Genomic DNA, 27,831 nt, shown 5'->3' with positions numbered 1-27,831 from the left:
TGCGCAATCCTAGTTAACTCGCGGACAATATTGTAGATACATCACTGGTAAATTTTTGTTGTCAATTATATTTTCGATAACACAACTAGTTGACGTTTTTTATTGGAACACAACAGATGCAAATAAAAAAGGAATTCGATACTCTTACAATTAGTATTCGTTCACGTGCCTTAAATTCATAATTATCATTTACAAGCAGGTGGTAAGCGTAGAGAGATATTCAGTATATTTGCCTCGGGATAACAAAAGAATGCATTTTTGGAAAAACCAGTCTTCGTTTTTCGTTATGTACAACACTGTAGGAGAGAATACAATGTTTCGTTTATGAAACATTTTTCATCCTACGTTTGTAGGTAAATTGAATCGTATTGTTATACACGATGTCTAGTAATTCGTGGTACGAAAACGAGACGATTTCTCGTTCAAAAGCGAGTAAAAAATAAAGAATAAAATTTTTCAGAAAAATACTACGAGTACAGTATTATATAAAACTGACTTCAGTTTTAACTTAGATAACAGTAGAGGCCTTTAGTCAATTCGCAAAATTATATCTCGAACTGTTCGATTTTTATTCGCGAGGTTATATTTCGAGGAAGTAATTCACGCCGAAGATGATGAAACCCTCTTCTGTATTTAAAGATGAAATATCGTGCGGATTTTCTAATCATCGAAGAGCCAGACACGCTATAATTAGATGAAACCTAATTGGCCGTTCGAAGCTACCTCCTTTGAATCACAGCAAGAACGACTTCCATTTGTGTATCGTGTCGACTTATTCCTATCTGAGAGAAGAAGAGCGCGTGTTTGCCAATTTGAGCAAAGAGATAAGAGACAGAGCAACGCGGCTAAACGATATGGTGGGGATAACTTCTCGGTGACCTTGAACGGCCAGTTAATTCTCATCCGACTAGTATCCGTTCGAATCTAATGGACAGTGCAGAATATTGTGTGCTAAGATAAAGAGAGTATTTCCAGTTCTTGGATACACGTTACTGTAAATAAAATTGCGAGAACTGCAATTTTTCGAGCTCGAACATGAAATACAGAATAAAGAAAATATAATTGCGTAGCAAGTCATGCCAACTAGTGTACGACCTCGTAAAAAACTTTTAAAACCGATTTTTTGGAAACAAAACCTCGTAGATTACTTTTGGACGAGGAATTGCTCCATTTTTGTTTGTACCACGAATCATAAGACAGAAGAAAAGGATTTCGTTTTTCGAATGGAAGTGTTCGACCCATCGAGTACCAAATTCTTTTTCTTTCGAAATCTATGAAAATCTTCCTTATCTATGAAAATCTAGTGATATTTAAATAAATTTTAATACGCGTAACAAAATCGTACATACAATGACACTGGTACACAATGGGTTGAACGTCAACTGGTGATCATAAATGCATCGTACAGGGTGATCCATAAATGCACGTCAATAGCTCAGACAGTGAATCTACATATTAAAGGAAAGGAAGAATGTTACACGAACGCAGGTCCCGTATACAGTACACTAAATACGCGTTCGTCGTCTCACCGTAAGTGTACTTAACCTCTTCTCCAAAATAGGAACATCGGATCGAGGCGAATCGGGATTAGTCTCGTTCTAATAGGAAAAAACTGAAGAACCATTTTTAGAAACACGATAACTACGAAAAGTAAAATTTTCTACATTGCCAATTAAAGTAGTTCGATTCGTATCCCGTTTGGGTTCGTTTTAATCCGAAGTATCTGAAGAATGCATTAGTACCAGTTTTGGAAAGGTAACACGGTAACTACGGAAAGTAAAATTTTCATTGCACGATTATTTTTTTATCATAGCGGCATCTTCTCGACATACTATATCTATTCTCTCCTGTTATAACAACTTCCTTTCTTTGTCGAACAATGTTCCCTGTTGGGTCTTGAATCTTCTAAAAAGTTAACCGTGCATTATTGTATCGATGATTCACGTTCGTGTAACATTTTTCATTTTTTTTATCGCGTGTCCACGTACACTGTTCGATGTAACGACACGCGTGTACGTTTAAAACGTTGATTCGAAATGAACAACAGGTCTCCACTGGCAAGAATTTTCCCTCCCCGTGCGCAAATTAATAGAAATTACCGGGCTGTTTATCTCTCTACGCTCACAATTTCTACGGCAGTGGCCATCGACAACAACTGAAACGCACGTTACACGTTCTGTTCACGTGCCCGAAAACGTGGATCGCGTTACAACATCGTTCTGGCAGGTACGAAATATATTTTCCGACGAACGTAGAGCCCAGCGTCAACGACTACACGCGCTACAATTCTTGCCAACACAACACGACGCGTTTACAACCAACGTTACGCTTCGTAATTGTTATTAGATTACACACACGCACCTGCGTCCGAATCCTCGATATATTGCGCGTTTTTTTGTTTTGTTTTTTTTTTTCTTCTGCGCCGTGTCACATAGGTGTTTCTCGCGCAGCACGCTCGTTCTGTTTGTTTTTTCTTCTCTATCTGCTGTCGTGCGTCCGTGATGTGTGTATGTGTGTGTGTGTGTGTGTGTGTATTTTTATTTATGACTCTTTTACGTCGTTTCGATTGTTTGTGCGTCTTCTAGATCTTCTACAGCCTCGCTCTCACACGCGGGGATTATATAAACATAGAAACATACAAACACACATTGTTTTGCTTTTCTTTTTCGTTTTCGTCTCTTTTTCATCATTTTTCTGTTTTTTTTTCTTTCTTTTTTTTTCCTCTACTACGTGTTCTATTTATATCTCGCGACGCGACGTTAATTAGTTTACTCTTAGTTCGCCTTAATTAATAACTTTGCTCTTTAAATCCTTTCGTAATCAACTACATTTTTTTTTTTTCGAAGCACTTTATTGCAGGTTTTATTTTTTTAACAAAGCACTTATTGCGTTACGTCTGGAGATTTACGCTCTTTTTCGTCGTATTCTTTTTCGCGTATTTCGTTTGTTTGTTTATTTATTGATTTATTGATTTATTTATTTATTCAGTTATTTTTGCTCTCGTTTCTCCCATCCTGTCCGTGGTTCCCTGTGTGTTCTCTCGTGCGACACCACGCGCTTCTGTGGTTGTTTCATTCGTCTCGGGCGCGAATGCAACTGTCTCGGTTCACCTGTAATTTCGAATTCCGCGTTGGATTCACGGCGTATCACATTTTCACCTTTTCTCGTTTATCTTTCGTCGCGAAATTTTGCTCTACGGGAATCCTCGCGATCGATAGTTCCGGTTCAGACGCCTGAACTGACGAATTTCTGACGGGACAAATCATCGAATCGATCTTGCTCGTAGGAAATTAATCGGTCGGTCAGAAAGTGCACTGCAAAGATTCGGTTGTTCGTTCGATTTTGTTACGCCGAGTGAAATGTGCAGAATTTAAGTTCGCAAAAACCTTCGATACTGATCAACGAAGTGTAATTATACATTCGGTTGAAATGGATTTACGACGAGGGATTACGTCGGCGAATACCGATTACGTTCGAAGAGAGGGGTTCGAGAATTTGTGGGAACGTCGTATTTGGTTAATTAATAATTGTAAACTTTAAAAAAGCAATTTAAAATTATTACATAGAAAAATGAAAAATGTAGACGTGGACTCTGAATGTTACCGCGTAAAAGTAATATAGATCGTAATTTTTTCTTCCAGTACCGATATTTGTTAATAATTTCAAAAAATTCTTAGGAACCTTCTTGTATTCTTTTAACGATGATCGAATTTATACCAGACCTAGACGTTGCATTGGAGAAAATATTTTGTAAGTAATTAGTAGAACAACGAATCTTCCCGTTCGATGAGGTGTTATTTTCAAATATTTATGCTCCACTTTATTCGTCGAAGTAAATAACTTCTTTCATATTATTTCTTCGAGTCCCGATCGAACGACATTCCACCTTAATTTATATTCGATTGGATATCTTTCGAAAATAATTTGATAAACAATTTCTAGTATTTTCACGTACAAAGTTCGAGCCTATGTTATCTTATTTGGGCACAACATAAGCTTTCTCGAAATTATTTTTATAATAAGAATCATTAAGTAATCCAAATAGTCCATTATTTGAAGTATAAACTTTTATTTTTATTTCGAATAACTCCTGCTCGGGTTCGACCCGTCAGTGAGTCTCACAATTCTACTTACACCCACCTAATATTTACGAAATCTATAATAGAGGAGAAACAGATTGTACGCCGTTTAAATAAAATTTAAATGAAACGAAACATCGATACAATGATAAGAACAACTTTCGTAACACGTGATACAACTCTAAAATTTCTCTTCTTGTAAATAAGATTAACAGCTATACTATTAATTGTTGAAAATATTTTTAATATCTATACAATTGTCAAAACGATTCTTCAATCTATACAATTCGCTCAATTATCGAACTTAACGTAACCAATAATTCCTCGGAAACGACTATCAGACGTCTGAACTTACCTAACGCGAGGACTCCCGAGTATCCTCTGTAGTGGTAAATTCGCTTTGCGGTGTGTTTTCGTGCGTGTATTTAATCAGCGTTCTCTCTGAAAGACTTAATAATTATATCCGTTATAATCACAGTCGATGTAATGGTGTACAAGGTGGCTCGTCGAAAGTATACGATTTTATAATCTATTCGATCGTTCCGTACGAGTTTCGCCCGCGATCGTCGAGCGACGACGACTGGTGAACGAAACACAAAAAAAAAAGAACAAAGAAAAAAAAAAATACAAAAAAATTCACGAACCCGAGTGGCTCCTCCGCGATCGAGAACGTTCAACGCGATCCGTCGTTTCCCCCGGCGGAAATTTCGTTCGTGGCCACGACGCGACGGATCCGGGCGGAAAGAGGCGGAAGCGTCGACACCGCGGGCGCGCGTCGCGGAAACGGAACGAAAAACGATCGATTCGATTATGGAAGAGCGTTTCGTCGGCTTTCCGAGCGAGTATAAATAAAACAACCCCTTCGTCTCGTACCCTCCCCGAGTCTCCGTGTTCTCTGTACCTTCGAGTCGCTAGGCTCGAGAGCGACGGAGAAGACACGACGCTCCCGACGATCGAGCGTGTAATTCGAGTCACGAGGCCCGTTCTCCTATTCTCTCGTGCTACCGCCGTGGCTCAGAGACTCTTTCTCTCTCTCTCCCTCTCTCTCGCTCTCTTTCGCTCTTTCTCTCTCCCTCTCACTCCCTCTCTCTCGCTCTTCGTCTTCGATTTCCCACGCGAGACACTCTAGTCCGCCTCGTGTCGCGGACGCTCTCCCTTCGAGAGCGCCTCCCTCGCGGAAGAACTCTGAACACACTCGTCGCACTCGATTCGATGGGTGGGGGTTTCACTTTCATTTCACTGCGATCCGATCGCGAACCCGCGACCGTTTTGCTCGGTTATAAGTGCACGTGTTACGGTGGCTGCGTGTGGTATCGGTAACAACGTGTAAGGCGTAGCACTTGCGGGATATGAACGTGTATCTGGCTGTCGCGCGTCTACGACCCCGTTGGGTGGGGCGGGGAGGCCAGGGGCGGCAGTGACTCGAGCGATACCCGGTGTCCTTTTCGTCCCGAACGCGGAGCACTGTCACACTGTGTGCCCCGTGCGCTCCCCGTCGACCGTGTCTCTCAGGGTGTCACGCGACACCCACGCGGTCACGCTGGCTCGCGTCGGCTATGTAGGCCGTGCGATTGGTAGCCGGGACGACGCGGCAGCCTCAGATGGCGAACCGTGGTAGCTGGTTCAATTTGACGAGATCTCGACGGGGCTAGGCGGAACGCTGCGGCGATAGAGACAGAAGTGGCACGCTGGCAGGGCCCTCCCCGTCGAGCGACCGTCATACTGGCGTCTCGAACGTCACCTGCAACAGTTGCGGAAGAAAATCGATCAGTTGCGATGCTGCGCGAGGCTCGTCTTCGCGCGAGCCACGGTGATCGCGGATTCAACTGGTCGCGCGGCAAACGTTGCACGGGGTAACTCTGAAACGAGATTTTCTCTCGATTTGACTAATGTATCCGATAGAAATAGTCGAGAAGACTAAATCGTGAAACCTTTCTTAACGCGTCACACGCCACGTCAGTTCTCTATACTTGCCAATGTACAGTACCCGATATTTGTTCGAAGAACAAGTCGATAATTAGAAATAGTAGAAATAGTCGATAATTAATCGATGTGTTTCTTATTTTGTAATATCACTAACGAGAGCAATGCTATTTAAAAGTTTACAAGTATTAGAGTTTGTGTCTTGTAAGCGCTTTAGAGAATCGTTGTGACTTTGGAGAGCGGGTCATCGGGGACCAACACGTCTGTTTTCTATACTTAAAAAAGTTAGAATATTCGATAATTTGTCGATGTACTTGTTATTTTCTACTTATTATTTACTAACGAGAGTAATGCTGTTTAAAAGTTTACAAGTATTAGAGTTCGTATCTTGTAAGCCCTTTAGAGAATCATTGTAACTTTGGAGCGCCGGTTCCCAGGGACCACTTTGTTAATAATTTTTATCATGTATCGTTTCATCGGTCGAGTCGATCGTGGTACCTAAATATAACAGTACGATGCGTTTATTGTCGCTGTGAAAATTGTCACTCCAAAAAAATAAGAATTACAGTATCTTTTGACTTTCCTTCCGAATTCTTACCAACTGAGGGGAGTACGGTTAGCTCGACGTTACCCCCTCTCCTTCTCGACTAGCGCGGTAAGGCACACGGTAACTGCGCGATGCAAATGCGCAGAGTCATTACGCCAGCGACCGTACGATGGAGCGGCACGAAACTTTCAAAGCGTAGACAAGACTAACTTACTAATTGCTATGAACTAACAATGTTTTGTCGATATTGTTCCGAGTTTAACCTCAATGTTCCGAGTTTAACCTCATTGGTACGATCGTCGACTTTGATCGACAGCCATCAAATGCGCACATACGGTTGTGCGTCAAATTTAATCAACAACCTCTAAATGGGTATTCACGGTTGCTTTCGACTGTCGAATGGTATTGCGTAGCAAGCGTCTGCCGAATTGGAAAAATTGAAACAAGAGAACTTTTTTTATCAATTCATATGCCAAAGAAATGTTAGTTAATAAAATGTGTTTCTTTTAATAAATGTTTCTTAATGAAATATGTGTATATGTTGATAAATGTTTATATGAAATAAATGTTTGTTAATAAAATATATTAATAGAAAAGAAACTTTTATTTATTTTCATTCGATGCAAGTGAATACTTCGATACTTTCGATCGAATACTCGAGTAGATTTCAATACTTTCTTTCGATAGAAATTATGAGTAAGAGTATCGATGCTTTGACGATATTGGTTCATCTCTACCTTCGGACGGTCAGCTGCACAATGATTCTGCGCACCCATGTCGCGCAGCTATCAAGTGGTTTAGCACACGAGAACGAGACGCGCGCAGAGAAAGAGAAGGGGTAGCGCGAAGTTGTCCGTATTCTCCTAGCTTGGCATGAATTTCTGTAACCATGATCTTCTGTCTTTGAAATACCTTCCTATCCACTTTTTAAAATTCTCATCATGGAGGGAGTAGTTTTGATCTGGACTTTTGAAGTTAGAATTGATTCGTTAGATTTGATTCGTTGTTATACATAAATATATATCTAATTTTAAAGAAACGAGAACACCGACGTTGATATTTTTCTTAATCGATTTACACGTCTCATAGAAATGATCAACGCTTTCAAATACTCCTAAACGTTACATTTTGGTATTAATTCAAATGCTAATTCAAACATGATGTCTAACTTGGCGTTCTCGGATAATTGTTTCGCTATTTCCCGATCTTTGGTCAGGCGACAGCATATACAGGCATACTTAATAGTTGCGTTATGCAAATCTGATTGTAGGAGTCGTTAGTATACGGATCCGTCGCGAAGTGAAATACCCGACTGAAACTAGTTACAATAGCATACACTTTAATGCTGTTTAATTAATCCATGAACGGAGTACATTTGTACTTTCAACTGCATTTAATGAGATCGGAGTTTAACGAGCTCCACATCGTTCATTTCTTATTAATATCTCTATAATGGAATCTTACAATATCTGATGGTTATGATTAAAAAAATTACGGTAATCTATATTCAAACGAAATACATATGTAAATAGGTTAAACGAGTTATTCATTTCCCTATATTTTCATTTTACGAGTATAATTTAAAGAAAGTACAATCCGTTTCAAAAGAAATATTCTAACGAAAATGTCAATAAAATTTCTAAGAAGGAACTCGTTCTAAAAAGAATGTAAATATATATTACATTTGAAAGTAAATAATCTTGTATCGAGCACTCTTTAGGGATATTGCAATTTAAATGTACAATTTTATTTATACTACGAGTTCTAGATTTTAATCTTTCTCTTTAATATTTTAAATCTGGCAACCTTGGTGGTTGTTGAAAAAATGTTTCCTGTCTGACGTCGGTTGTCGGCTAAGGTGTCGTATGAAAAGGTCAAAGCTGAGAGCCAAAGTAGCTAGGTACGATATTATCGCGATTGTTTCAGAATAGTTGCAGAAATTTGTCATTTCTAGATGACAGGTTTCATCGCCAACAATAGTGGCAGCTGTAGCGCATAGGTGAAACGGTTACCTAGCTGGGAAATGGACCGATGTCATCAGCCTCTATCATCAACAACACCTCTGGTTCTAAAAAAGGCACGTACAGTGGAAAACTCGACCGCGAACAAAAACTCGTGTACTCTTTTCGACTGTTGTTTTCCCTCGGCGTGACAGAGACGTCGTTGATATCCATCAAAACTTAACTCGTCATAACTTCGTTCTCCACGAACTCGGGTCAACCTTTGCGAAAGATTTTTACGTAAAGGTCGTAGCAATCTCGTGGGAGAATTCGATTTCCATCTTTTCTTCGTTATTATTGGTTTAGTAAACTCGAATAACGTACACGGTGATCGTACAAACGACACGAAAATTCTTTGCCGGTATATTAATCCTAAATAGTAAGATTACATATACTCGTAGAATTATAAATTAAAAAATACAAAACAATATTTACATTACAGAGATACACCCGCCGTACAAATTTTCTGCGTACAATATTCATTCTCCAGTTTCGAAATTTGACCTACGATTTCAATTTTAGAAAATCTCATTCGGAGAACACAGGTACCATTAATACGAGAAACTTAAATTAGCAACGTAGCTCAGTATAAAAATATAAATTCTCCGACTCTTTTCCTCGTTAGTGTCAATTTCGTGTACAAAGAGTCGTTGAAATGCAACGAAATTTCTCATTGTTTCGAATCGAATCGAACTCGGTACTCTTGATTAGACATCGTCCCGTTCTAAGACACGACACATGGCACAATTCGAGAATCTTCTTCTTACCTCCGAAACGTCTTTGGGGAAATTTTTTCTCTCGCCCGCGGGTGTGCTTAATACGCTCCGCGAAGTTAGTAACGCGTGTGCACACGTGGCGTTGAAATATTCAAGCGGCGCATGCAATCGCGTCGTTCTTAACGTTCGCCTTAACACGCGGTCCTTTGTCGTATCAATCGCCCCCATCGTTCGCGTTTTCAGAACAAATTTGCTCGCGTATCAGCCGGTCGGTCCCGGGGCGTTTAATTGGCGACGACTGTTTGATATTTCGCGATGGATTGTCGTGCGCCTCGTCGTTTCGAGGAACGCGTTCTCGCGTACACCTCGTTACGAACGCTTATCGAACTCCACGGAAACGATTAAGCGTGTCCTTGTGTTCGCTCGAAGATCGACGGAATCTGGTATTTCCGTAAGTTCACTGTGCGTGCAGGAAACCCGACATGCGATTTTCTCGTACCACTTTTAATTCGTACCCCGTGCCGATTTACAATACGCGCGTCTCCGTCCACGGATTCTATTTAAGGTAATACGATTACGTAAGCGTTATTTCGCGCAATTCGAACTTCCCTGGTTCCGCTTTGAATCGCGCAAATTGGGGACAACGATTTAATAACGACTTTAAATTGCACTCATTATTACGAAGGGATTACGCCGACGGTAATTAGGATATAATCGTGCATGTCCGATATCGTTTCGCGAGTATACAGGGTGGATCGAAGTATCGCGATACGAGTGAAAAAGAGAGCGATTTTTCGTTGGAAATATACGCGAGCTCCGTTTTCCGGAAAAACGATTTTGAACGTTCTTCGGTGAAGAATATCTTGCTATGGATAACGGATCTTTGTATCCTGGAGTGTTTTGAGTATTTCAGCGTTCGTTTTCTAAAGTTTATATTTGCACAAACTCTGTTTTATTTGTTTGGTAAGGCTATTCAGACCCGAACGCTCGTACATTCGTGTATGTACTGTTCGTCCGCGAGAAGAAGGCAAACGAGTGTTCGCATCGCTATTGGCCGCTGTCGATCTTCGTCACCGTTCCCGTAAGTACAGAATAAATATGCTTGGGAATTTAAGATGGATATAAGTCGCGAACGATAGCGATAAATGTATCCGTTTTAGTTTTTTTTCATTAGCATTTTTTACCGATGCGTACGATACGTTGGTTTCCATCGAAAACCGTAAAGAGTTTATCCGAAAACGTTGCCCGTATCCGCGATAGTTTTCCAGATTAGGGGTGTGAAACTTCGGAGGGTAGTTTCGCCCCTTAAACTCGAGTTACCGCAGCTAGAAGAAATACGTATCCTTTATTTTTGGCAGTTGTACAAGCCTGTAAAGTTTCGCGAAAATCGGGGGAGGGGGAAGCACTTTGCGGATGTTCCTTGCGAGTATTGTAGGGAGAAAGAAAGATCGGTCCTGGACGAAATTGCGAGCCATATTGGGTCGGAAGTTTCAATCGACCTTCGCGAGGCCTAAGACCGTGCGAAAGCTGCTCGAAATTGTCCACATTCTGTTCACTCGTGGAACCATATTCCCTTTAACCCGTGAGTGATCCGTCTCTCCGTAATGGGGCTCGACTTGTCGGGTCGTTATTCGCGATTTCTACTTGCGTTGTCGTTGCTTGTGAAATATTGACGATGGTATTATCCGTTCCCCTTCGCTTCTATTACCCTGTAACTAGACAGAGGCAATTGATACGGACGATACCGTACCACTGTCACTGTTTATAAACACCGACGCGAAGTAACTAGTAATGGTCGGACACATCGGCCGAGTCGTATACAATCGCACGTACACATTTTCGATATCGATTCTCGTGGAAACGAAGTCTCGTATGGAAAACTTTCCTTCCACATTTTTGATTTATTTTCGCACGAAGAATCACCCGCTCCGCATCTCGAAATACAACCAATACGTGCTTCAACTTCGTAGCAGATTCTAGACCGGAGGTGTCTATCGAGTTGGTTAACGATCGATTTACTTTTCTCGACTACACCGGTTCGAAACTCGAAACGAAACTATTTCCACATCGAATACTTCACTTCGGTGGGATATTGTTGATTCCCGACTTGATTTCTATACTCGAAACGAAACCATTTTCACTTCGATTGTTTCACTTCGTGGGATATTGTTGATTTTCAAGTGAATTTCGAAACTCGAAACGAAACTATTTCCTCTTCGAATGTTTCACTTCGTGCGATATTGTTGATTTTCAAGTTGATTTCGAAACCGGAAACGAAACTATTTTTATATTGAATATTTCACTTCGTCCGATACTGTTGTTTCGAAACTCGAGACGAAACTATTTTCACTTCGAATATTTTACTTGGTGCGGTATTGTCGATTTCGAAGCTCGAAACGAAACTATTTTCACTTGGAACATTGTACATCGTACAATATCGTTGATTCCTCGCCACGGTTTTAAATTCACTGCATCGACCCAGCGTCCGATTCGAACGTACACGCATCCTATCGAAGCCGACTTAACGATCAGACTGCAGTTAACCGCGAATTGCACCGAACTTCGTGTTTCTACGCGCGTATACTTACACCGTATTTCAACCTACGAAACGTGCACTCGAACTCCAAACACTCGAAATATTTTTCACCCCACGAAAGTGGGCGTACGGGCAACAATTTCGATGGCAATCTTTCCGCCACAGCTTTCTAGGGAACGAGTTACCTACGTACCCGTGACCAAAAAAATCCCATTTTAAAAATACGATACAATGTTGCAATTTCGGCGATTCATCAACAAGGAACAAAAACAGGGGGTGGTTTAGGGGTGAATAATTTCGCGAAAAGAAACGTTCGTTGCGTAAATCATCGATTAACGAGACACTGTTCGGGGAGGGAGTAAGAAAAGAAGACGTAGCTAAACCAGCGCCATTTGTCTCACGGAGGGAGCCAGTTACCGACACTCGTGACTTGAAGAGTCTCTTGCGGCCCTTTCCGCGACAGCTGTTTCATTCACGAGTGGACAACAGTTGGATCTCCCTGCTCATTTCGTTATTTCCTTTTTGCGTGCGGAGTAAGAGCAAAGCCATCTGGCCGCGCGCTGCTCGGGCGAGTGAACGGTAACTCAATATCGGCCCGCTTTTCTGGCTCGAGTACGCGTCGTAATTGAGCTTTTCTATAGCGATACAGTTCGTCGAGCTTTTTTCACCGCCGCGATTTATGTCGCGGCGCGACCCTCCTCCATCCACTTGGCCGGGAATCGAACGCGGAGAAATGGCGGAAAGCTGTCTCGAGTCGCGGCACTTAATCATCCGCGAACGAAGGGAAGAAACGTCGTGGTCGAAAGTCGTAGCGGCTCCGGGAGCAATCTGTTCGAACGCGTAGACGGGATAAACAAAAGCCGAAGATGCACGTAAAACGCGCACACGCTATTGAACAACGGTGCCAGTGGGTTTCTTGCTGTATCAACCGTCCGTACCCAAGGCTGCCCAGTTTTTGTACGAAAGAGGAAATAATGTCTCTGTCGAGAGATTCGAGCGGAGCGATGAAAATTTTCAGGAAAAAAGTCCCTACCGGAGTCAATAGTTACACTGTAGTAACGCGTTAAATTATTTAAAGTCTATCCGTAGCGATTATCGTAAATTATACGATGGAAAATTATACCAGAAGTATCTGTGTCGTAACGATGTAGATACAGAATGAAATAATATAGCGTATAGTATGATTTTTTGATATCGAGTAGATATTAATTGTAAATTTTGATCCTGTGGTCGGTAGTTTTATACGAATCTTTTAAAAAGTAAAAGTTATTGGAAAACTATTTTTGTGTCATTTATCATAAATGTCTTTCATCGCTTTGATTTCGTCGTTTGGTTTTTTAGTTTTCCATATTTAAGAAAGTACTGTCCCTTTTTGTGTTTCTAGTAACTGTTAATCAGCTGCAATATTGTAATAGTTACAGTGGTACGAATTTCACGATTGAGAGTGTTAAACAGTGAGTCGTTTGATGGAATGTACATCGAATTTGATGTTACAATTACATTATTTTGCGTTTGCTACAATTTTCAAGATTCAAATTTTGAAAAATAGTATCGTTGTTTGAACTTAAATTTTCACAATCGTGGTAGATGCGTATCTCAATATGTATTAAAAACCTACAAGTGTACGTAACAACGGAATAATTTATCATACACTTTTCGTTAGAAAAAGTTCAATTTTGTGCAAAACAGGAAGTTAAAACCTATGTCAAATGGAGTGAACAGCCATTTGAAAACAGTCTCGAAGCATTTATCATACGAGAACCCATTATTCGAGACAATTTTTCAGATACTGAATGTTAAATGATAATACGATGAAACTGCGCGGAAGAGGTAAAATATAAGACACTAAGGAAAATTGGACCGTGTATTGTCAGACGCACTGTGCAGCCGGTACCATAGGCACTATATCTGTAACTATGATCTTCAGAATTTTCTTTCTTGTGCTTGCAGTTATCAAAAGATAAATTTAACGAAAGAGTCTCCTTTTTACCTATTAGGAGTAAATTTTCTCGTTTTCAACAATGTTTCGACTATTGCACTTAATCATTTTCGGGAGTGTACATACCATAGAAAGGAAACGACATTTAAATCGAGTAACAAATATTCATAAACCACAAAATATTAACAATGTATAGTCGATACGTGCAAGCTAGAACCAAATTATCAGCGAACTTTACTTCAAAATTATTTTCAGAAAAAATTGTTCGGATTGATAAGAAATATAAAAACGTGCAAGATTTAGTAACGGTCTGATACTTTCGTTGCAATATTAATAAATATGCGTCGCTACAATAAAGTGAGAAATTTATTACCGTCGTAAATCCGATCTCTTGCTATGAAACGTTCTTCGTGCTTTAGAAAATTCATTGTACGATTTTGTACTAAAAACTCGTTAAAGGTGAATATTACAAGTCGATACTTTTGCACACGACTGTACATAGACAAATTTCTTTGAATTCGAAACAAGAAATAACGATAAATCGGGGATTTGACGGACGGCCGCGCGCCCATGCCGCAAATTTGTGCCTACTTAACGGTCAAATAAACAACGATGAAAAATCAATTCCCTCGAAGAGCCAAACCACGCGCAAAATTTATTCCACGCTCTCCGTTTACTTCCGCATCGTTCGTCGCGTGGTCACCCCGTGTATCGTTCGCTCACCGTTCACGAATGTCCAAATAAAAGTAAGTACGGAGGCCATTAATAAAATTAATCCCTGCGAGCAGTAACCGCGATCCGGCTTATTTCGTACCCGTGAAGTTCAGGGATGTCAATTCTGATAAAAAAAATCGATTTTTCTATATGGATCGAAAGTCAGAAGATTGATTTTGCTTTAGGAGAACTATGATCAAAATTAGACCGAAATGTGTAACAAAAATTCGATTCAAGCTCAGCACGTCCAGTTCATCTTATTTGTACATACGATCGAATTTTCTTAGCAAAACAGAAAATTTTGTATTTATTTTTTAAATCGATCCGATTTTGAGTCGAAAAAATCGATTCGTGACAAAATCGGTCGACGAGGGGTCGATACAAAAATTCATCTGTGTGAAAAAATCAATTCAAGCTCGGCACGTTCGGTCCATCTTGTTTACACGTCAATTTTCTTCGAAAAAGCGATATCGTTGCGTATTCTTTGATTTATTTTTGAAATCGATTCGATTTTGTGCGGAGAACTTGATTTTTTGACAAATCGATTCAAGATCGACTTTCCTCGGTGAAGTCCCCGCGTTTCGAAACGAAGGTTCGCGTGACGTTGCAACAGTGGCGTACTCACCTCCCTCGTCCCCTTTTTCGAGCGTTTCCTCTCGAGCTTCGGTGTCTGAGGTAGCAGGGTGTAATCGCCGCTCGTGCCGCCGCTACGTTGCCGCGTCAACGGCTGATGCGACAGTAGAGGTGCCCGTGGCGGTGGCGAAAACTGAACACCCTGCGGCAGTAACGAATACCCGAGGTTCTGGCCCGGGGTGAACGGCGAAGTCGGCGGGAAGTGATTCGCCACCACGGGCGCCCAGTACTGGTGCGAGTACCGGGAGGGCGAACTCCCTGTGGACAGTCAATTTCGACGCTCGTCAGCTCAACGTATATCGCATGCGACCCGCGTAATTGCTATTCGATACGCGATCGATCGGGTACGCCCCACCCTTGGCTCGATCTACCAATTTCGCGAGACCACGGCGAAGCGTGGAACGTCTAGACGAAATTCTTCGGTCAACGATCGCGCTCGAAGTTCGGGATGGCCTCGACCGTGATCTCACGAACGATCGGAGGGTTTTCGTTTCGACGAAAATACTTCACGCGACAAACGACCACCCCGTGGGAATCTCTTTTTTTCTCAAGCCAGACCGTGGTCGTTCTCTCGACCCGTGTACGCGCGGAGGGGAACCATAAACGAGGATTTAAGGCGTTCGAGAACGCGAGCACGAGGCAATTTATACGGATACCGAGGTACAGGCATCTGGAAGGAAATTAACGTAGAAATATTGAATGACGCGAACGAGTACAAACGACGAGTTAACTCGTATCCCGGGTCTGACTATTGTGGCCAATTTTACGGTAATGTCTTCGCAAGTGGCAGTGTTTCGAGACCGTTTAGCATCCGTTACGGAAAAGAATGCGATTCTCGATACGTTGTATCGGAATTTTTCGTGCGTTCGCTTTCACGTTTTTACGACATTATTCGATATTCCCGTTAGATTCCCATTCTCTATGTCGAGTGGGAATAAGCGACTGCTAGCCACGGAGACATCACTTTACGAATTACATTCTTCGAGGTTGCGCGTTTCTTATGTTCGATACGCTTTACCTTGTACAATGATCGTTGAGTCTCAGTTTATCGCAAGTATCTCTATGAATGTTAATCGATTGTTTGATGATGAATACTTTTTTGATTCGAATGGTACAGCTCGATGAATTAGAAATGATCCCCAGAGTGGTTCGAGTGTGGTAGGACGAGTGGTGGAGATAAGAGCGAACGACAGGACTTAGCGTCGCGTGATTATCGGGTGTCGTTCGATATTAATTGAAATATCTAAGATTGCAAAGGGGTAAGAAGGTCGTAGAGTTGTATCGCCAAGGAACAGAGACTTTTAACATCGACTACCTCGAATATTCTTCGAGCTAGTACTTTCACGCGACGAAGAGGTGTCATAAATCGAACAAAAATGTCAGATTGTAGTCTATAAAGTACAATAAAGTTTTCAATACGATATTAAGAAATTCGACACCAGAATTTTCATTAAGAGGTCCATCTTTCTTTAGAACTATCGAAGAGTGTCTACTTTTTACACTTTACAACTTAGTCGTACTACTCGTTAAGTAAGTCAAATTATATTTAACATTCGAAGGATATTGTAGCTTTTGACAAGTTTTCCTTCGAAGTGATCGAATTTCATTTACCGTATACAATTGTGTCTAAAATTGGACGTGAGTTCACTTCTAACACTCCTACTATTTATTTTCTTGATTTTTCGTTCCTCGGTCCCGGATTTATTTCGATTCACGAGATCCTCTTTAGATACATAAGATTCATCGAAAATGTTTTGTTAAGTTTCGTAAGTGTATTCTTTCACCTACAGAGAAAGAGTATGTTTTACGCGAAATAGCTTTGCAAGTGTTTTCCTTTCGAGTTGAAACGCTTCGGGAAAAATATCCTTTGAGAAAGGTACCGGTCTTATGATGTAACTTCAACAAATCTCTAGAGTACACTCTGTCCTTTATGGAAACGGAGATCTTACACAATAGTAACCGATCTACAGGAGAAGTTTTCGAGCTCGAAGATATTGGATCTCTCCTTGCATGCATCGTCTCGTTTAACTTGAGCAACTCCTTTATCCGGAGATTTGAGAAATTTCGTTCGATAAAAATGTACTTAACGAGAAACTCGATCCAATTCGATCGCTTCGACTTGCAACCATTTTCAGATTTACGTTCGTTCGTAAAACATTTCTTATCTGCACAGATTCTCGAAAACTCGACGAAGTATTTTAAAACAGCTCTCTATTCCATTCTAGCGGTTAGCGGTTAAATGGATAAACTTATTCATAATCAAGTAAAGTGCAATTCCTAAATTCTCAAGATTCTTCAAAATCCTAGTGATCTGGAATTAATTAGTTCCAACATTTTATGTGTCGTTTTCACTCGATTTAATTCGATGCAAAATTTACGAGTACCATTGGTTATCTATTCTGATCATTGTCCACGAATATTGTAAACAAAGACACCGTTAACGATTAACAAATTTTAAAAAGAAGTTCGAAACAGGCGAAATTGAACCCTTTGGTAGATTCTGGTGTTAATAGCCATGGAAAAGGCGATCTCCAAATTTCTAAGCTTTTACGAAATCCTCGCTTTCTAGGGATCTCCCTCGTGCGCGTCGTTTGCACTCAATTCAATGATTTACAGCGATTAAGAAACAACGAGGGTACTTACTGTCGCTGCGCGGATTACTGTGCCTCCTCTGTGCCTTCCACGTCGTTGAGCGTACTCTTCCGGCAGTTTCAGTGTTAACAGCGTCGACGCTAAGACTTCTCGCGACGCCCCTGTAAGGATTCGACGTGGTTGTCTCACTGGCCGCGGCGACACCAGCGAGCTGCTCGTTAAGGGCGTACAACTTGGACGTAATGTCCTTACCGATGAGGGTGTTGAGGACGACCTTAAGTAGCGGCCTATGCCTGAGTACCCTGAGCAACTTCAGTCTGGTCCAACAGATGTACGTGCTGGACTCCTCGGCTCTGATCGTCACTTGGAAGACGTCGTCGATGTTCTCGTGCATGGCCTCCCATTCCGGCGAGTCGACGAACTGATAAGCTTTGATGTGGTGCAAGTGCGTCCCGTCGCAAGTCACCTTCAGCCTGCGCCACAGGACAACGAATCTTTAGACGTTCGATGCTTCGACGTGACAACGTTTTTCAATCGCGAAATTATGTCTTTTTCACGCGGAACATAAACAGAACGCGAAGAAAAGGAAAAATCGAACTTACGTCGAAGCCTCGAATAGTTTCGTATCATTTCGTCGATACTCGATCGTTCCGAACAGATTGAAAATTCGACTTCGACTTCGAGCACTTTGTCCGGATTATTTTTGAATTTATTTCATTTATTCATCGATCGACAATGTGATCTTCTCGGAAACGATGTTATAGAAATCAATTTTCACCGAGAGTATTCGGTTCTTTCGCCGAGTGTGAGTACTTGGAGTATTTAGAGTACTTGGCTCTTTTATCAGAGAACAGCCAAGAGCCTGTGAACGAGTATTTAGAATACTTGGGAAGTTTAGCTCTTTCACCGAGAGTGAGTACTTAAAGTACTTGGAGTGCTTGGCTCTTTTACCAGAGAACGAGAACTTAGAGTACTTAGAGTACTCGGCTCTTTCGTATATAGTGAGCGATGTTTCATAATGAGTAAACTGCGAAGTTTGTGCATTTATGACGCACGTTAACGTGTATAATCTGTGGGCAGAAATTTTGTATTAATTTCGTAAAGTAATATTAATATCTCATTTTGTTCTAGTTTATATCTCTCGCGTACGTTTAGCAGATATTTTTCATATTTGCGTACGTCATAAATGCATAAAATCCGCAGTCTAACGACGAGTGTAACGAATATTGACATTTTGTCGAGAGAAGCGATTTTGGTGGAAAACTATGACACAAATATATAGGTTCTGTTCCAAGTTTTACATAACTGTCGTTCATGAAAATTCTATTATCGCAACGATAAAACTAGAAGCTCATAATTATCGATTAATTATATTTTACAAAGAATGCTGACAGTATAAACCTCAAGATTAAATGCAAGCTTCAAATCGAACAATTGATATATTATACTTGCGAAGCATTGTAGTAATTTTACGAATTTTAATCGAAGCGTTCATAAATATGCGATTTAATTAATCACGAGTGTTTAGCACACTATACCAGCTATTCATACAGAGTGTAAAAAGTAATTCAAAGGATCGCTACTTCTTCTTACCATTCCTTGAGACAATACTGGGAAATAAAACCTATATATGTTCAATAAAACCATCATAAAACCGTCGTAAAAACTGCATGTTCAAACAATACTCCGGAAAAGCGATTCTCGAACAAATAGTCAAAGCTGTTTACTCTCCTTATGAAACACTCTGCATATTTTATCGGTGAAATAAAATGTACCTGGAAAGCTACAGTTTACTCGAAACGATAAATCGAAATTGTAATATTTCCCAGTGTATAAAATAAATGATCGCAAAGGTTTTATAATTCTCTATAGATTCTCGCGTAGAATTTTACCGTGTAATTTCAACGACTAGTATCGAAACCGACGTCGCTCGAGTCATTAAAAAACCGGTTGCACGTACCGTGTAACTTAAAACCGAGCTCCCATTTTCGAAACAATTTCAACTTTCATAATAAACTTCTAACCTACTGCACGCTACTTCGTATCAAAATATCTATTCTCCCAACCTACCGATCAGCTAGTGTCGCTATTAAAAAAATAAAGAGGAAACTACGTCACTAAACGGCCAGGTAAGGCAGCAAGACAGAAACGGAGCTTCCGTGCAAGTCAAAGTGACTACGAAATCCGTTGCACGGAATACTGTCTGCCCGCGAGAAGAAGGCCAACGAGTGTTTACATCCCCTCTCTAGTTCACGGACTAGCTCCTCCCCTATCGTTGCTCGTATCGATGCTATAGGCCGCGGAGGGTGACGCCGATTGGTCAATGGCGACAAGTAGGAGGAGCTGGAAGATTGTAAATCAGAACGAGTATGTAAACACTCGTTTGCCTTCTTCTCGCGGACGAACGGTACATCGATACCTTCGAATGGTTCTCCAAATCGATTCGATGAGTATTTCGGGTCGTTTGATACTCACCTGCCACGCAATAGTATCGATAGCCGTTCATCGGCTGGCGTGACGCCTTCCGTGGCGTAGGTCTGACCAGAGTCCAGCTTGAGTATCCTTGCCTCCTTAGCCAGCTCCTGGAAGTGCTTCTTGCTGACCTTGTACGGTTTGAAGAGTTTCAGATAGAGCTCGGCGAGCTCCGGGCTGAGCGCAGGCGGCAGAAATCGACAGGCTAGTATGAGGGAGTGAATACCGTTCAGAAGGCCAAGGGCCAGGCACCATAGCATGGCGTCCAGTGCGCATATGGTGATCCCGGCCCATAGAGCGGCCAGCATGAAGCCGGCCGTCAGAAATGTGCGAAGAGCCAAAACTGAGGCCTTGAAGGAGCGGGGCACCAAGAACGCCGCCGCGAAGAACAGATTCGCCGCCTGGCAAAAAGGTAAATCGAAAGGGATTCCTCATGAGAGTTCAGCTCCGGGTAAGATTGCTTCGTTTCGCCCCGAGAACACTCGAGAAAGCCCGGTTTCGACGCCATGAAAGCTGTCTCGTTTCTTTTCTGAATGGAATTGGTACTGGATTACCACGGACGAGGCATAACGAGTTCGCTTTCTTTCTTAGCGTTTGACACGTTCTTACTGGGCCGATCGATTGGATTTTCTTTTTAAATTAATTCATTTATGAAACTCGATTCTTGCTACATTCCGGTCTCTAGTATTATTTCTTGCGAGGAAGCATGATAGATTAATAAATTCAAGTAAGTGCTGCAAGTGAGTGGGACTAGTATTTGATAAATTGTTACTAGGACGATCGATTGGATTTTTTTTTTAAATTAATTCATTTATGAAACTTGATTCTTGCTAGATTTCGGTCCCTAATATTATTTCTTGCAAGGAAGTATGATAGATTAATAAATTCAAGTAAGTGCTGCAAGTGAGTGGGACTAGCATTTGATAAATTGTTACTGGGACGATCGATTGGATTTTTTTTTTATATTAATTCATTTATGAAACTTGATTCTTGCTAGATTTCGGTCTCTAATATTATTTCTTGCAAGGAAGTATGATAGATTAATAAATTCAAGTAAGTGCTGCAAGTGAGTGGGGCTAGTATTTGACAAATTGTTACCGGACCGATCGATTGCATTTTTTTTTTTAAATTAATTCATTTATGAAATTTGATTCTTGCTAGAGATTCTTCATTTTCAACGTAAAACTGTAACTTGTAATTGAAATAATCCGATTTCGAGTAAAATTTAACTCAATGAATAAACGCAAGAGTAGTGTATTATATGACTTTTTTGTTATTTCCAGAGCATTTTTCATTAGTTATACAATAATCTTTATGCTAGACTGTTTTCAAAGAATAAATCTCTCGGTGGTTTCACAATGTGTTATCCAGTGCATTCGAAATTCCAACCGAATTGAAAAAAATTTGTATAGCGTTTAACCAAAGCCTTTAAGCCCATGAAAATATTACGAAACGCTTTTTTAACACTAAAATACGAATAGGATAAATAAACCGAGCAATTTAAATTTTTCACGAAGTCAAGAGACGTTACTTGCTCCCTTCGAAGCTGCAGAACTTTTACAGTTCCATTAGTTTACGATGTTTTTCTCAAATTTATGCAGTTGATGTCAATAGAAGATTCAAAAATATTGCTTTTTGTCGTGTTAGCAAATATAACACTAGCGCGTTACATCGTTCAGGTTTTCACGTTTTAACGCACCATTTAAAATCGATTGTTGGTTAAATGAAGCAGCGATAACAGTAAAGATTTCACGGTCCAGCAACAAATGCGTAACGCGATATTGTTATCGATCAACGAACACTGGTATCTGTGTAAATCTACCAACAGCAGTGATCCGTGATTTGAACCTTTCGATCTTTTCAGTTGAATAATTTCTCTACTTTTAATATTATACGAACGTTAAAATGTAATAATTCGTATCGGTTAAATATGATATTTTAAAAGGAACGAATTTCATATTATTGAAATATTTCCAATATTACAAAAAACTATCAAGTTTCAGAGTAAATGCAAATGTATTTTGTATGTAATATAATAATTTGTATTTGTAACCATGTTTCTCTAAATATAATTTTTCCTTGCATTGAAATATGAAAAAGGTTTGTAGTAAAGTATGTAGAAAGTTTATCTAAAAATTTTATAAACGCGATACATAAATCCTCAAACAGTATGTTGTTACGTTTAAAGTGTAATTTATGTAAAACAGTTGAATCTTTAAAATGATACGATACTCTTCGTGTATTCTATCTTAAGTACATCAATCGATCTAGATGCTTCTAATTATAAAGCTTCCGTTCTTAAGATAGTACACACCTATATCAAACCTTGTCAATTTGTTGAAAAGTTGAATTTAAATTGAATCGAAATTAATTTATATACATTCGTTATTTTTTCTTCAAACTTCCAAGTATTTATAATGAAAAAGCTATAAATAATCAGTAAATCACAAACTGAGTAGTTTTTAAAAATAGACATCAATATAGATAAAGTGTATACCCAATTTTTATGTGAAACATTTGTTAATATAACTAATAAATTTAACGATATTATACGAATGGATCTAACAAAAAATTCTGTGCCAGTTCTCTTCGAATTTAGTAGAAATAAACATCAAAAATTGTAAACTGGACTTTATTATATGCAGGTAACGATTTGTACACCTCTACCTTTTATTTATATAAGTGAATTCATTTAAATTTGAAATAAAGTTTCTCACGATGTTATAATAAAATTAGGGCAGACTAAATTATTTAAACATTTGCTCCAAATATTTGTTAAAGTTTCAATATTCAAGAATATAACATCGGACGAAGATCTGACCCAATTTTCCGTACGACGTGTTCGTCCAAAGTTCAAATAAGCTTCATTAGACTCCGACACTACTTTTAGTTAACACATTCTATCAGTTTTTAATACTATTTGCAATATTTCTAATTCTATTCCTAGTAGACGCACTATATACAGTTCCATTTATAAATAATACTACCATTTCTCGTAATACTCATATAACTCGAACATATTCTACTGATTTACAAAGACTAATTGCGATAATCCTAAACTTATCTCCAAAAGGACTAGTATATAAGGTGATTTTAAAAATTAGAAGATAAGGAAAATTGGCAGAAATATTACGCGATACATAATATAGAAAAAATTTTAACCAGTTTCTAACGTCATTTTCTACCGTTCTTGAAACAGTGTTCGGTTCATTTATATTCATACGATTAATTCTAACACACTCTTCTTAGTTACAGAAGAAAGTTCAACCGCTTCTTTTACCAAAACTTTCTTAATTATTTAAAACCAAGATGCCTGAAAAATAAAGTGTAATCACGATCATTTATTTCACTAGAGGGCTTGGAAAATACCATACAAACTTACCAATCAAACTTACTAATCATGACGACCGAATAGTCCATTAACATTACAAGAACAAGAACACCTATTTAACAATGTTCAAATTATTTCTGACAATATTTCTCGAAGCAAATGTTACGCAAAGTACAATCTCGTGAAATATTATTTTTCAAAAAGTATTCAATGCTTGGTACACGGAACGACAAGTCTCGTCCAAAAGAGAACGTACAGATTCTCTGGGAAAAATGCACCGCTGCATTTTCAAAAAGAATGCGTTCACCGAACCGTGAATGACGTTCCTCTGCCAATTATCCCTATCTTCGTCCAGGGAGGCGCTGGAGCTCTATTTTCTGGAATCACCTCTTTATACCGTACTAACTACTCTTACAGACCTACCTGACACCTGAATCTCTACGGAACCTTGGGCAACACCCAGACCAGAGCTCACCTGGAAGAGTTTGTGCTGCGCTGCTTCCCATTCGTCGCAGTAGCCTCCTCCCGATGACAGTACAGTGGTATTTAACCTCTCGGTCACGTTACTGGCCTCGGTACTATTCCAGACGTCCACCCAGAATTCTGTGTAATTCAAGTCCTCCAACGAATAGCCACCCAGGCTAGGCAGGCCGCTGTAATTGAAGGTATAGCCCTCGGTGGAGTAGGTTGTCGATGTCGGGCTGGTGAACGGGGTCGTCGTGGTGGACGACAAAAGGCTGCTCGCAGGCGAGGGAGCATCAGTCGTGTTCGCCATTTTTCGTCGCGAGCGCGTGGTACGGGCCATCACCTTCTTCCACTGGAACAACGAAGTTACCGACATCGTGAACTTCTTCAGGGAAACTTTTACGAGTTTCGCGAAAGAATAGTAGCGAGTAGAAGCGAGTACGTTAGCGACGACAACTTTCTCATTCTATCTTCTAAGTACGATTGGCTACAAAAACCGATTTTCGATTTTCAAACAATTATCGTATTGAAATCGGAACTTGAACGATTTGAATTTTTTGTACCAAGTACAGAAGTACTTGTACTTAGTTAGAAATCGGTTAAATTTATTTGGATTCTAAAGAGATTAAAAGTAAAACTTATTTAACAAATTTGAGTTTTATCATTGATTCGATGAAGGTTCAAATTGGACATGGATTTTAATGATAAGAAAAAAATAATGACTGACAATTTTTAACTGGGACGAATGTTTCAGGATATTCGAATTTAACAGGTGTTGTTCTTAATGTCTACAACGTCTCTCGTTCGAAGTGGAATAACATTACGAAAAGGAATTGTACACTTTTTTAGGGAGTTTTAACTGTTTCGTTGTTATTGGATACAATGTGTACATCTGTCTAATTTTTGCACCGAATACACTTTGTAACGGTAAATAAAGATCTTCAATAAAATCAGTCATTGCAATTTCCTTCCGTATTGTTCATTTAATCGCTCTCTCTTCCGTTAACTGCAATATAATAATGCGGAAGAAGGGTGGATAAAGAACGAGGAAGAACGAGAAGAGAAATACATCTTGTCTTAGGTCTGACACAGCTAAGAGAGAATTAATTGTTCTCTCAAAGCCACTTCAACGTACTGTGAATCGTACCAGATGCGACTCCTACTTTCGCGCTACGCTAGTGTGCTTTTCTGTTCGGGACACAGACAGTGTGCACCTGCAGGTGTGTACTCTCTGTCTGTCAGACACAACAGCGAGGCGAAGCGAACGCGGAATAAAGAGGCGCGAGATGAAGTGGGGGGTAGTCAGGCGGTATGGTGGGGGGAGACAGTCTCTCAGTGGCCTTGAGAGGCCAATTGATCCTGTCTCGACTCTTGTGAACTCATCAGTGAAGTATCTACCAAACCCGTGCCTTAGATGCGGGGTCTTTCGGTGGTTAGTCAAGGGATCTGTATATTGGATCGATCGTTCGGTGAGAACTTCGGGAACAGGCTTAAGTGTGGAAAGCGCCGCCACACTATGGATGCAAATAAAGTTTACTCGGTAGTAAAGTGCAAATTATATTGGTTTTAGAATTATTCCCATCTGGTTGCGCAACGCTTCTCTTTGTTCCTAACTGTACAGCTCTCCTGCGGTTATTGTTTACGTAACTTTCGAAATAAAAATTTTCCCATCGGATCTTACGAAAGTAAGTAATAGAAATATTTTTATTCATTGTTCTTTCGTGATAAACATAGTTTTTACAATTTTGCAGTAGAATTTTCAAACGTATCGAATGAAATTTGTTTCTTTTTCTGTATTTCGTGAAACAGAAACGGAATATTTTGTGATCCGTATTTTTATATTTCTTCACAGAATTTTCTAGCATTTGTTTCGCTCGCTCGTAAGAACAGTTGCGTGAACGCGTGAACTATTGCGGCATTGAGTCTACTCGTAATTATCGTATGAAATAATCAAAGATTTTTCACCGATTTCACCGGGTTTACGAGACGGTGAAATTGTCGCGTAGATGGATTGTTTTTGTACTTTTCACACGTGTGGCCCCATACTCGATGCACTCTTCTGCAAATTACTTTGACTAATGCATCAACCGTTATCGTAATTACGCGAAACAGATTAAAGATAAAAGCATGAAACTTGGTATATGAGTTCTTAGTCACGAAAGGTGAACATCTAATGGTTTTAGAGCCTTCTGAGAGCGTTATTAATAGATCCTTTCTATATGGGTCAGACTATATCTTGTTCGAGACTCTTACGTTGCTGAAAATAATTTTCTACGAACAAAGAAACCGGAGAGAAAATGTAATTAATAAATTTAATTGGATCCTAATCGTTATTTAGTTCTTTGGATGGTGGAATAAGTACGACATATGCACCTAATTATTCTTGAAGCAGACCTAATGTCGAAAAGTTGAACGAATAAAAGTTAATCACACTTGGGAAAAAAAAATTTGCACGTTAATTTGGATCGCTGTTAATATTGAAAAAAAAAACAAAAAAGAAAACATACAAGACAAACTTGATCACGGTATATTTGATCAAATAGAGCTGGATTTGATACGAAGTATGCACGATGTAACTCTTCAGCTTTAAAATTGCAATAAAAAGAGAGCTCCTCGAATCAAACAAAACGTATATGGAAAGATTTATGGGCTTCGCGACGAACATTCTCCGGATTATTTCCTCGTAGTGCTATGTTCTTAACCAAGTGCAAGTCGTACAGTCGACGTTGCATTATGCGACAATGTCAGTGAAATAAATCAACAGCGAACCGTTGGACAACCGAAATTTTGTACGAGAAACAAAGCAACTAGAGAGGCGTTTGCAACAAAGCAAACAAGGCAAATGTTCAGCAGCTAGAAAATTCAAACAATTTTAAAACATTAATTGGGTTCAAGTGACTCTATTAATGGATCTAATTTTTGTTTTTGGCAAGAAAGCTGTTTTGGGGATGAAAACTCCTCCTTAAAGACACTATGAATTTACATTTTATCGTAAATATCTTTGAAATTGTATAAAATACAAAGAGAAAGTTTCATACAATGTTGCATGCTATTTGGTGTCTCACGATATGACCGCAAAGAATTTTCGAAGAACCTTTATCTTTTTAATTTACACTCCTCCTTCCAAGGACGCTGAAGAGGATCAACAGTGGCCATAGCGACAATATGTGCGATGGTAGACTGTAAACTATAATAGAGATGTAAACACACGTTTGCCTTCTTGTTGCGAACAAACAGTACTATATTTTGCGGAGAAAAAAAGACATGGTGTGAGTGTGTTGGGTTGATTGTCACAAGCACTGGATCATCATTTAAGGTGACCTTTAAGTCCACCGATGAAAGAATCACCCTATAAGTTACTCTTGTTCCCCCAATAGACTTATAACGAGACAGCACTAGGTGTGTTTAGGCATCAACATTGTCTTTGATTTCAGTGAGGAGAAAATTACACTGTAGGTTGCTTTTATCCCTCGAATAGACTTATAACAAGACAGCATTAGTTGCGTTTAGGCATCAACACTGTCTTTGAGTCCACTGGCGACAGAATCACTCTATAAGTTGCTCTTGTCCCCAGAGCAGTCTTATAACGAGACAATACTATATTTTGCGAAGAAAAGAAGACACAGTGCGATGATAATCCAAACCCTGGATGACCTTCGAGTCAACTGACGAGAGAATTACTCTATAGGTTGCTCTTATCCCCTAAACAGACTTAAGCCATGTGTCCATTTGAGAGCAAAACTGTCGTAAGCTCCTCTCAAGAGTGTTTCTTGCCAGTGGAGACTACGTTTGAAAATGACTGTCCTACTCTGAAACACAACTCGCGACAGTTTTACTCTCAACTCAGCTTTGTAACGAAACTATACTGCGCCCCGCGGAGAAAA

The 27,831-nt window shown here is 39.9% G+C and overlaps 1 protein-coding gene across 3 annotated transcripts in view; it reads right to left on the bottom strand.

Moving 5' to 3' along the window:
• Positions 1 to 27,831, bottom strand: part of LOC143144374 (popeye domain-containing protein 1-like) — a 144,759-nt gene that overhangs the window by 15,758 nt on the left and 101,170 nt on the right. For 2 of the 3 annotated variants that reach the window (XM_076306705.1, XM_076306706.1), the window contains exons 3-7: positions 23,958 to 24,299; positions 20,155 to 20,552; positions 17,731 to 18,152; positions 15,080 to 15,345; positions 424 to 5,820 (exon numbers count right to left, since the gene is read on the bottom strand). In XM_076306705.1, coding sequence (XP_076162820.1) covers positions 5,797 to 5,820; positions 15,080 to 15,345; positions 17,731 to 18,152; positions 20,155 to 20,552; positions 23,958 to 24,287 — 1,440 coding nt within the window. In that variant the 5' untranslated portion in view covers positions 24,288 to 24,299 and the 3' untranslated portion in view covers positions 424 to 5,796. Of the gene's footprint in view, positions 1 to 423; positions 5,821 to 15,079; positions 15,346 to 17,730; positions 18,153 to 20,154; positions 20,553 to 23,957; positions 24,300 to 27,831 lie in introns of those variants that run through there. The other variant, XR_012991408.1, reaches the window with a different exon arrangement.

Source organism: Ptiloglossa arizonensis, chromosome 3, assembly GCF_051014685.1.
Source record: "Ptiloglossa arizonensis isolate GNS036 chromosome 3, iyPtiAriz1_principal, whole genome shotgun sequence".
NCBI lineage: Eukaryota > Metazoa > Arthropoda > Insecta > Hymenoptera > Colletidae > Ptiloglossa > Ptiloglossa arizonensis.
This window is presented reverse-complemented; position numbering and strand designations above follow the sequence as displayed.